Source organism: Brachionichthys hirsutus, chromosome 17 (genome assembly GCF_040956055.1).
Source record: "Brachionichthys hirsutus isolate HB-005 chromosome 17, CSIRO-AGI_Bhir_v1, whole genome shotgun sequence".
In the NCBI taxonomy this organism is placed as follows: domain Eukaryota; kingdom Metazoa; phylum Chordata; class Actinopteri; order Lophiiformes; family Brachionichthyidae; genus Brachionichthys; species Brachionichthys hirsutus.
The window spans coordinates 4,311,398-4,323,556 of NC_090913.1; the positions used below are offsets into that span (position 1 = coordinate 4,311,398).

The window sequence follows — 12,159 nt, forward strand, 5'->3', positions numbered from 1 at the left end:
TAGCCACTGCTACTCCATTTGTTGCCATTAAAGGCCAATCAGGAAAATACAAAGCTCCTAAATTTAGAATGCCAAAATTTGATTTACCACATATCCAAGATTTAGGCGTTAATGGAGATTTAGTGGGAGCAGATGGGCAGTTGGCAGCACCAGATGTCAAGCCTGGAATTACAGACCCCAATTTAAATATACCTGGCATTGATCTCAAAGAGCCAGCACTTCATCTCAACACCCAGGATGGAGATTTTCATCTGCCATCGGGTAAAGTGGACTTTCAGGGAGATGGTCCCTCTGGCAAGCACAAGCTGAAGAAACTCAAGGTGTTTGGGACGTTACCAACGAAAAAAGACGTCAAGATTGGTGAAGTCATGCGGACACCTCAATTAACTCTGAAATCCCCAAAGATAGATGGTGCGGATGCTCCTGACTTGAGTGTACCAAAAATGGATCTCAAAGGATTGTCAGGACAAAAACAGAAAGGGCTTGAAGGTGAGTTAAAGACTCCAGACTTTAATATTTCAGCTCCCAAATTCAAGGGCACTATTGGAACCCCAGATCTGAGTCTACCCCAGACTGACCTCAATAAACCCAGACTAGATCTTTCTGGCCCAAATACTCCTGACTTGCATTTAGAAGATCAATCAAGTAAATTTCAAGTGTCTAAATTTAATCTTTCAGGTACATTACCAAAGGGTCCAAATTTGGACTCCAACACAGATCTAAAATCACCAGATTTGACTCTGAAAGCCCCAAAGATAAAGGGTGGGATTGAAGCCCCTGACTTTGGTGTTCCAAAAATGGACCTGCATGCTCCCAAAGTTGATATTGGTTCAACTAAATCAAAGTTAAAGATGCCCAAATTTAAAATGCCTAAATTTGGTCTTCTTAGTGCAAAAGGACCTGAGATCAGTGGCAGTTTTGATGGTCCAGACATGAACCTTAATGCACCAAATGTCTATTTTAAAGGCTCTAAACCTGATTTTGAAATTCCTGATGCCAATGTGGCTGGACCTGGGGGAAAATTTAAGATTCCAGACATAACCTTGCCTGACATGGGGCTTTCTGGACCTAAATTAGGTGGCCCTAACCTAGACCTTAAATCACCTGATCTTGATATCTCTGGTCCCAATGCCCCAGACATAGATTTGCCCAAGATTGATCTCAAAAAACCCAAACTGGACTTCAATACCCCAGAATTTAACATAAAAAAGCCATCTGGTAAACTAATGAAGCCGGAACTTCATGCTCCAAGTTGGGATGTTAATGCTCACTCCGGTAAATTGAAAACGCCTCAATTCAATCTTGCAGGAACATTGCCGAAAGGGCCAAATTTGGACCTGAACTCAGATCTCAAGTCACCAGATTTGACTATGAAAGCCCCAAAGATGAAGGGCGGTATTAAAACCCCTGACTTCGATGTCCCAAACATGAGCCTGAAAGCTCCAAAGTTAGATGTGAATGCTCCCAAAGTTAATATCGGTTCACCTAAATCAAAATTAAAGATGCCCAAATTAAAGATGCCTAAATTTGGTCTTCCTGGAGCAAAAGGACCCGAGATCAGTGGCAGTTTTGATGGTCCAGACATGAACCTTAATGCACCAAATGTCAATTTTAAAGGCTCTAAACCTGACTTTGAAATTCCTGATACGAATATTGCTGGACCTCGGGGAAAATTTAAGATTCCAGACATAACCTTGCCTGACATGGGGCTTTCTGGACCTAAATTAGGTGGCCCTAACCTAGACCTTAAATCGCCTGGTCTTGATATCTCTGGTCCCAATGCCCCAGACATAGATTTGCCCAAGATTGATCTCAAAAAACCCAAACTGGACTTCAATACCCCAGAATTTAACATAAAAAAGCCATCTGGTAAACTAATGAAGCCGGAACTTCATGCTCCAAGTTGGGATGTTAATGCTCACTCCGGTAAATTGAAAACGCCTCAATTCAATCTTTCAGGAACATTACCAAAAGGGACAAATTTGGACCTGAACTCAGATCTTAAGTCACCAGATTTGACTATGAAAGCCCCAAAGATGAAGGGCGGTATTAAAACCCCTGACTTTGATGTCCCAAACATGAGCCTGAAAGCTCCAAAGTTAGATGTGAATGCTCCCAAAGTTAATATCGGTTCACCTAAATCAAAATTAAAGATGCCCAAATTAAAGATGCCTAAATTTGGTCTTCCTGGAGCAAAAGGACCCGAGATCAGTGGCAGTTTTGATGGTCCAGACATGAACCTTAATGCACCAAATGTCAATTTTAAAGGCTCTAAACCTGACTTCAAAATTCCTGATACAAATATTGCTGGACCTGGGGGAAAATTTAAGATTCCAGACATAACCTTGCCTGACATGGGGCTTTCTGGACCTAAATTAGGTGGCCCTAACCTAGACCTTAAATCACCTGGTCTTGATATCTCTGGTCCCAATGCCCCAGACATAGATTTGCCCAAGATTGATCTCAAAAAACCCAAACTGGACTTCAATACCCCAGAATTTAACATAAAAAAGCCATCTGGTAAACTAATGAAGCCGGAACTTCATGCTCCAAGTTGGGATGTTAATGCTCACTCGGGTGAATTGAAAATGCCTCAATTCAATCTTTCAGGAACATTACCAAAAGGGACAAATTTGGACCTGAACTCAGATCTTAAGTCACCAGATTTGACTATGAAAGCCCCAAAGATGAAGGGCGGTATTAAAACCCCTGACTTCGATGTCCCAAACATGAGCTTGAAAGCTCCAAAGTTAGATGTGAATGCTCCCAAAGTTAATATCAGTTCACCTAAATCAAAATCAAAGATGCCCAAATTAAAGATGCCCAAATTTGGTCTTCCTGGAGCAAAAGGACCCGAGATCAGTGGCAGCTTTGATGGTCTAGACATGAACCTTAATGCACCAAATGTCAATTTTAAAGGCTCTAAACCTGATTTAGACTTTCCAGATGCAAATGTTGCAGGACCAAGGGGAAAATTCAAGATGCCAAACATAACCCTGCCTGACTTGGAGCTTTCTAGACCAATGTTTAGTAGCCCGAACCTCGACGTTAATTCTCCTAGCCTTGATATTGCTGGTCCCAATCTCAGTGGCGGTATAAATTCACCAGACATTGATATGCCTAAAGTTGGTCTCAAAAAACCCAAACTGGATCTACGTACCCCAGACTTTGATTACAAAATGCCATCAGGTAACCTGATTATGCCAGAACTTCACAATCCAGACTTGGATGTTCATGCTCCCTCTGGTAAATTGAAAATGCCTAAATTCGATCTTTCAGGAACATTACCAAAGGCACCGAATTTGGACCTGAGCTCAGAGCTTAAGTCACCAGACTTTGGTTTTAAAGCTCCAAAGTTAGATGTGAATGCTCCCAAAGCTAATATTGGTTCACCTAAATCAAAATTAAGGATGCCCAAAATAAAGATGCCAAAATTTGGTCATCAAAGCCTAATGAAAGGACCTGAAATGAATGGAAGTGTAAATGGTCCAGAAATACCAGATTTACCGTCTGGAAAATTAAAAGGCACAGACTTCAGTCTGCCTGATTTTGGGCTTTCTGGTCCAAAGTTAAATGATCCTCACTTAAACCTTAAATCACCAAAGCTAGATATTTCAGGTCCTAACCTCGGTGGGATGAAAGCACCAGCCGGACCCAAAGTTGACCTAAAAGGTCCTAAACTAAACCTCAATACCCCAAACCTCAACTTAGGGATGCCATCAGGAAAACTCGATGTACCAGAAATCCCTGCCCCAGACTGGAATGTTAAAGCTCCCTCGGGCAAATCTCCAAAATTCAATCTTCCAGGTACATTATCAAAAGGACCAAATATAAACATAAACACAGACATGAAATCACCAGACTTCAGTCTGAAAAATCCCAATATTAAAGGTGAAATTCATGCCCCCGACTTTGACTTGCCTAAAACGGGCCTTCAAACTCCTAAATTAGCTGTGGATATTCCAGATGTTGAAATTGGTTCACCAAAAGCAAAGATGAAAATGCCAAAATTGAAAATGCCCAAATTTAGCCTCTCGAACCTAAAAAGACCTGCAATTAATGGCGATTTAAACGGACCAAGTGCTGACTTAAATGCACCCCCTGTCAACCTCAGCTTGCCTAAACCTGACTTTGATGCTGGTGTTGGTGGTTCATTAGGAAAATTCAAAAAGCCTAATATGGACATGCCTGATTTTGGCTTTTCTGAGTCAAAGTTAGGTGGGCCTAACTTGGACCTAAAACCAACCAACTTAGATATCTCTGGACCTAAATTCAGCGGTGAAATAAATGCACCAGACATAAACATGCCAAAAGTTGAGAGCCCCAGGATGGATTTTGATGCCCCAAAGATTGACTTGAAAATGCCATCAGATAAATTGAAAATGCCAACTTTGACAAATCCAAAGGTCGCACTTCTTCCCCCAAACTGGGATGTTAAAGCTCCATCAAGCAAATCGAAATTTCCTAAATTGAATATTTCAGGCACATTGCCAAAAGGACAAAACATGGAAATGAACACGGATATAGATTTGCCGGATTTAGCCCTGAAAGCACCAGGAATAATGGATAGAACTCATCAAGCTGGTTTGGACATTCCTAAAATTGACCATAAATCTCCCAAATTTGACATGAAGACTGCAGGTGGTGTCTATTTCGATGGCCCAGATATAGTCAAAAGTGCAAACTTCAAAGCGCCCAGACCTGACTTTGGCAGCCCAAATGCAGACCTTAAAGCTCCAAAGTTGGATATGAACACTCCAGATGTCAGTATTGGCTTGCCTGATGCAAATATTCAAAAGCACAAAATCAGGATGCCAAAAGGCCCCAATGTAGAGCGAAATGGGGACATACCTGGCATGACATTCGCTGCCCCTCAAGTTAAAGGAGCAGCCAAACAACGGGACTTTGATGTAAATGTTCTCTCCGGCAAGATTCAAGATCCTCAATCTGATCTTGATTTTGCAGACAGGAAGTTTAAACTTCCTTTTTTAAAGCTGCCTCAATTTGGAGGCCCAGCTCCTAATAGAGAAGGGTCTGATATTGATTTTGGTACCTCTATGACATCAGCAAATATGAATATTTCACCTCCAAATGCTAAGCCGGGCGCGAAGCCTCGACTGTTGAGGGGTAATATGGCGAGTCTTAATGTTAGTGATCCAATCATTGACCTCACCAGTCCAAGAGCGTCAATGCCAAATTCACCGTTGAATTTCAAAAATCCAGATCTCGACGTTGATGATTCTTCACTAAATTTACAACCGTATAAGAATTCCAGGTCGGATATCACCGGAATAAATGTGAAAGTCCCTTCCCTGGATGTAGATGGAGATGTCCGACTTCGAAACGCTGATCAAAAGTCATCGAGGACAAAAGCAAGGTCGAGCTATCCTCAGAGAAATGCTCAGTTTGGCCCCCATGTTGATTTGAACCGCTCAGACCTGAATGTAGATGATTTCACAGGAAAGGATCACGTGCTTAGAGCCCGAGGTTCAAAACTGGACCTCCAGTCTCTACGGAGAGACGGACCAGTGAGCGCATCAGGACTTAATATTGACATGACAGACTCCAGATATATGAGAGGAATGCCAACTAAAGATATTGACATTCATTCAAAGCCTCGGAAAATAATGCAACCTGATGCTAAAGATGGGAGAGTACGAATACCCAACAGTACAGATGGATACTACGTCACTGTTTTCCCTACGCAAGAACAAAAAGCCTCAAACCATAAAACGTCTACGCTCGGAAGGCCTGGGCTTCATCCTACCAACGTGGAACTCGAAGTTCCAAGTGAAAATGACCTAAAAGATTCAACATACTTTTTACTCCAGTACTAATATGTCAAAACTCATGTAGTTTTCAAACCATTGATGTATCTACCGGAGGTTCCAAATATTTATTTTAGTATTGGTCATGTTCCAGGTGTATTTATTTGATTAAAGCTGCAGTATTTTATTGTATAGTTTATGTAATATTGGCTCATTTATTTTTTACAAAAGAAAACACAAAACTGTTGCTTTGTAATGTTTCAACCTGTATTATGATGTAATATTTTTGAAATTTATTTTCTGTTCAAAATGTTATTATTTTGCACTATATTTGTACCATATAATGCTTGTATTGACAATATTTTTAAAACATATTTAAGTTAAGTAATGTCTCCCCAAACCTCTAAAATCCATAAATTCATTCCCTGGTTGAAAACTAATGAATTTCTGGATTTTCGGATCCCATTACTAAAGATGATCTGATATGTTTCCATCTTTCACGGGAACGATTGTGATCGAACCCTGACCTGCCGATAACTGGAGATCAGTCTCTGGCATCGCTGTGGTGATGGAAATACGATGGTAATCCCGACCGAATGCTGATTGTCAACTGCCGGAAAATAACAGAAGAAAAAATGCAAAGGGCTGTTTAAAGATTAAGACAAACGAGATATAGAGATTTTACTAAATAAACAAATTAAAGGAGACTTTTACATCATCAGTCTTTGCAGTCTTTGCAGTTTTCTTGATTTTGTGGTCTTATATAGTTTATATGTATGTTTGGATTAGAATAAATTTGCATTTACAAGGATGACATTTTGCAAACAATTATTCCCAAGGAAGTTATGTTTTTGCCATTCATGTAGGGCGGGGTCCTCTATTTCACGACCGAATTTCATCTGGATCTGATCCAGCTTGCGGATACTGTCGCAATTCTTTGAAAAATAGGGGTACACATTGCTTTTAGCAGGATTACGGAAAAACTGCTGGATGGATCTTAATTCGGGGGGGGCGGGCGATCGGGGTATGAGAAAATGAATGGAAGCTGAGTTGAGGACAGACGCCTGATCACACCCCGGGTCAGTAGGGGGCGGCAATGCCCTTTCGAAAAGGAAGCCAGCCGCCGTTAAACACCAGAAGAAGAAGAAGAAAATACGTCATCCACATGCGCCTTACGTTTCATTATAAAGGAGGGCGACCTTCCATCGCGTTGTTTATGTTTATGCTGTTTTTGATGTAATGTGTCGTTATATTACTCGGTTATCGAGCAGTGTTTATTGGTGAAATGTTTCTTTGTTGTCAGGTAATTTGTGGCAGAGGAGTTATCAAAAGGGTGAGTGGCGTTTAGCCTGCAGCCACGTTAGCTGTGTGCCTTTATGTATTAGCGACGTTGTTGTGCTTCCGCGGTGTCTGAGAACGATGTTCCAGAGTGACGATGAGGCTAGCTGTGGCATTAAACAGATAAAGTTATAGCTTTGAGGCAGCTAGCAAAACAATGGGTCCAATATTGATTTATAATTGTTCCCACTTATTCTTCCACTCATTAATGAAAGTTATGGAGATTGATTTCCTTTCAGTTAACAATTTCCGTTCATTTTAAATGATACATTTTAGAAGATTTTATATTGTAATTGGAGCGTTTCAGACTCCGACTCGTGCAAATATATGCAATAAATGATCTGGCATCATCAGTCATGATGCTAAGAACCTTAGCTTGGAATGCCATTTGAACATCTTTAAAACTGTACAAAAATAAACTACTGTTTACATATAGTTTATAAGGTGTCTTAACTGCTATTATTCAGGTGACAGAAACAAGTTCGAGTCCTAGTTCTATAACAATGTGCTGACTAGTGAATCAGATAATGTGATCTATGAAGTTCTTGCACTTCCTGCTCAAAATGAAATGTTTATTGTGTGCTTCTTGGACTGCTCCACTAATGCTCGGCTTCTCCTCCTCCTCAGTTTGCCTCGGTGTTTTCCAGTACAAGTGCTCTCCCTCCAAATCTACTGCTACCCACTAACCTTGTGGATCCTACCAGATTAAGTGAGGACAATCTTGTAGTGTCTGTTATGCATATGGGTTAAATCTAATCGAAATCTCTAAAGGTCACAAACCGATGATCAGATCTCCCTCAGGATCTTCTGGTAGCGAGTTGAATTCATTCTCCCATCAGTTACAGTACGTAGCAAAGCAATTACTTTTTACAAAGGACCAGGTCGTTCTTAATGTATTTTTTCTCCCTTAATAAAATCATAATTTGATAACTGCCTTTTGTAGTTACTTTGGCTATCGGGTCAAATTTAAATTTGTTTGAAACACATGTGACAATTATGTAAAAAAGAGAAGAAATCAGGAAAGACAAATACATTTGACAGCACTATTGATAAAGTATCACTATTTTCATCACTGCATTCTTAAGCTAATATCTATATTTCATAGTATTGAAACTACAGAAGCTACAATGAAGCAGAGATGCGATCAGAATTTCAGTCCAAGGCAGCACGGATTATAACTGAATGTGAAATAGGTGTGTGCCTTGTTTAAAAATCCATCATCCATCCTCAACCGTCTCGTCTCCAGCTGCTTTTTACACATTTTTGGCATTGCCATGCTTGTAAAATATAACTGTGAATGTCTGGTTTTATACCACTATTTGTCTTGGTATTATAAACGGCATATTAGCATATCAAACGTCTTCCACGCTAACTGGCTCCTCCTTCTACAGAGCGTCCTCCTCCTCCCGCAGACTGCCCACTGCCTCTCCTGAGAAACTGTGATGCCATCATCCCGGCTCATCTGAGCCCTGTACAGACGTGGGTGGAGACCCTGCGGACGGAGGACAGCGAGCCTTTGGGTTTGGCTCATCTCCACCCAGATGTCTTCGCAGTGCCTCCGAGGTGGGCTGAATTTTTAAAGCTTCAATATTAAAATTCTTGCCGTTTTGTCAGGAAAAAATATAAATTCCTGTGCTCAACATCAATACGTTATCGGTGCTGTGTAGTTTGGGGACTGTACTCTTGAACATTCTATTTATTTTAAAGTTGTGGATACACTAAATATCTACCGGTAATGGAGCGGAATGGAGGTATTGATGTCTGATAACTGTTCATGCATCCTGAGTTCCTAAGGAACAACTGAAGTCATTACCCAGAATGGGAAAATCTGTCTGGAATGACTCGTCTTTTCTTTGCTTCCAGGCTCGATATTCTCCATCAGGTTGAAAGATGGCAGAGAAATTATAAAAGAATTGTAAGTTACAGATTTTCTCACGTTTATATATTTATAATAATAATTTGTCGCCCGTTGAAAATGTTTGGCACATTAGAAATGTAAAATACGGCAAAGCCTGAACTCTTGAGCAGCTGAAATTCTGGATCAGGCAATGGACAATATTTTGTGACACTACTGTCCACATTGAGTAGCACTTAGTTTACATCACTCAATATCTCACGACAAGAAGAAAATATTAATTTGTTAAATGCAGCGTATTTTACTTTATACAGTATTCAGTTTTGGGGACAACTGATAATGAAACCGCCTTAGCTTTTCTCATAATTGTTGTATTCTTAATGTATAATTACGAGATCTATCCCCTTCATGAAATTCAGATATTTTAAGAATGGAGAGCCGCCATTATTAAGAGAAGCAGCTTTATTTAACGGGATCGGCAACCTTTTTCATGATGCGTGCCACTTCACAATATACTCAAGCCCAGAGTGCCAACCCTTCTTTAATAAATTCATTTGTAAATGATCGTTTTTTACAGGGTTTTTTTTGCAGTATTTACAAATGTTCACTTAACTACCAAGTACTACATCTATAAATCTGTGTTGTGTAGACGAGTCTCGTCTACAAGCTCAGCAGAATGACATGCAGTGCTACAGCACCACCTAGCGGTGTGTTTTAGTTATTGCCTTGAAAAACCTCACATGTGAGCCACTTCCACCCACAATGCTTTTCTTCTGCTGGACTATTTTGACACATTCTCATGAAGCTGTTCAGGCCGAGGAGAGGCTTTAAAAGAATCCTCTTCAAATATCAAACCTTTTGATGTCAGTCAATATGAGCCCTGAGAATTATGACGGAACAAACTCAAACCAACTGAACTAAAGCAAGTCATTCCTTTACCGGTCTTTGTTGTGATCTGCCAGAGTCATGCCAACACAAAGGTCAAGTCGGAGGTCAGTGGGGGAGGCAGGAAGCCGTGGCCACAGAAAGGAGGTGGAAGAGCTCGCCATGGAAGCATCAGATCACCGATATGGAGAGGAGGTGCCTTCTTGTAGCTTTTGTCCTCGTTCGCCTGGTTTATCTAATGTACATGATGGATGTCACAGACCATCCTGAAGGAGCTTAAACTCCTACCTCAAAGTGATGGTGCTGCTAGCGGTTCTGTCCTGAATGATTTAGAGGTGAGACAAGAGGATGCTGACAGGTTTCTGTGTTATTCTAAGGCGGGGTGTCTCACGGACCCAGAGGGCCGACAAGTTATTACTACATGCTGCCCATGAAGGTTCGAGTTCTTGGGCTCAAAGTGGCTCTGAGCTCCAAGTTGACCCAGGTGAGTGAACCGATGTTTTGGTTAACTATTACAAATGGTGTCAATTTAAATACCTACCTACCTTTTGATCAACGTTTTGGTCTATAATTAATTATTACTTAGTTTTATTTATTTAGCTGGGTATTATTCAGGATTGAGAAATCTGTGTTTTTCTTGCCAAAACATCAAAGCTCTTCAACTTTCTTTAGAAATAACGAAGCTAAATCGTATTTGAGTAGCTGAACCAGACAATGTGTCCTACAATTAATGTCTTAGTTACTAGTAATGCATCTTTTTTTTGGGGGGGGGGGGGGGGTAGGTCTATCAGATTTTCACTACTTCCTCATCCTGCTCTAGATGAATTCACAGTATTGACATTATTCCTTTCCCTACATTAACAGAAAAATAACTATTTCGGAGGTTGTGGTTATCATCACTATCATCACTCTTGCATGTTGAACTGAATTTCGCACGTTCCCTCAGAACTACCTCTACGTCGTGGACTCTCTAAATATCCCCACTCCGGACTCCCAGTACTTGCTGGACCTCATCAAACACAGACACTGGGGAGAGTCGCTGTTAATAATCAATCTGTGAGTATCGGCAGCAGCACGAGAGGGTTTGGGTGATTTACTCGGTGCTGAAATTGTCCTCGTTGCTCTCAGAGATGAAGAGATTCCTGAAAACATCAAGCAGGCGACGATGAATTTGAAGACCGTCAACATTATTCCAGCCATCGGTAAATTCACACTCGACAATTGTGTGTTGAATATTAAATATATTTACTATCGGAACAAATACGGTTGTTAGAAATGTTTCTACCGTCTATAAAATTGTGCAAATGTCAGTGGCGGGTTTTTTTATTTATTTAATCTTGTCTTCTTCAGGTCTGAATGTCCACAGCATGCTGAAACACGAGGCTGTCCTCCTCACGCTGGACACCATCAGGTTCTTCGAAGACAAGCTGCTTTGGCACGACCAGCGTTACTCTCCTCTGTACCCATTTAGCCTGCCCTACTCTGATCTCCCATAGATGTCACGTGATATCTGTTCATCAATAAAAGAGGATTCAAATATAAAATGAGCGTTTTATTGAGAATTATAAATGTTAATATAAAACATGTTAAAATAGTTTAAATGGAATTTGTATAGAAGCAGAGAGTTGACCAAATTTTACCTGATTTCTCAGTGAGGAACTAACTTCTTGTCTGTTGGCAGCATTTTTTTTTTTTTTAAAGGCACTGGCTTTTGTAGATTTCTCCAGCAGCACAATTGAACAAGACTGAATCATGTACCTGACATTGCTGGCCCATCCCTCCTCATTAGTGGCTTTTGTTTCAAAAAACAGCATGAGGTTAGGAAATCAGGGCTTAACAAAAAAATACATTTGGGTGTACAAACTGCAGAATCTTATAATCTTCTTCTTGTTTTTAATTAAGCTCGACCTCATTCCACTCCATTACATTTTTTTATACAGATACACTGAGCTCGTACACAACACGGCTGAGACAACACACTGAGCTGAAGCTATGTAGGGAATCCGGTGAAGTAGGAATGTGGCTGCTCAGTGTCCTGTTTCTGTGGGTGGGGCAGCAGAGTTGGCTTTAAATCGGGTTGTGTAATTCTCGCATATGGATGATTTCTGAATGAACACGTGATCCCTAACTTGACAGCGGCTGTCAGGCTTTGCAGACGTTTGTCCAATATTTTTTCATAATATTGCTAGAATCAACCAATTAAAAAATGAATGGACAGGAGGTAGGAGAGTACTGGTTGTGTCCTCCTGGGAGGAAAGGAGATAAGGAGACATGGTGGTGGAACTGGGAATTGCAGAAGTGAATGCAGGAAAA

General features: G+C 40.6%; 1 protein-coding gene across 1 annotated transcript; it reads left to right on the plus strand.

Annotated features, from left to right (window-relative positions):
• The first annotated feature begins 6,947 nt into the window (after positions 1–6,947).
• mrpl4 (mitochondrial ribosomal protein L4) lies at positions 6,948–11,371 on the plus strand. Its single transcript, XM_068751219.1, has 9 exons — positions 6,948–7,101; positions 7,734–7,815; positions 8,498–8,669; positions 8,970–9,021; positions 9,924–10,041; positions 10,224–10,330; positions 10,793–10,902; positions 10,975–11,048; positions 11,197–11,371. Exons 1-9 carry the CDS (start codon positions 7,054–7,056, stop codon positions 11,340–11,342), a joined length of 909 nt encoding a protein of 302 aa, XP_068607320.1. The 5' UTR covers positions 6,948–7,053; the 3' UTR covers positions 11,343–11,371.
• The last annotated feature ends 788 nt before the right edge of the window (positions 11,372–12,159 follow it).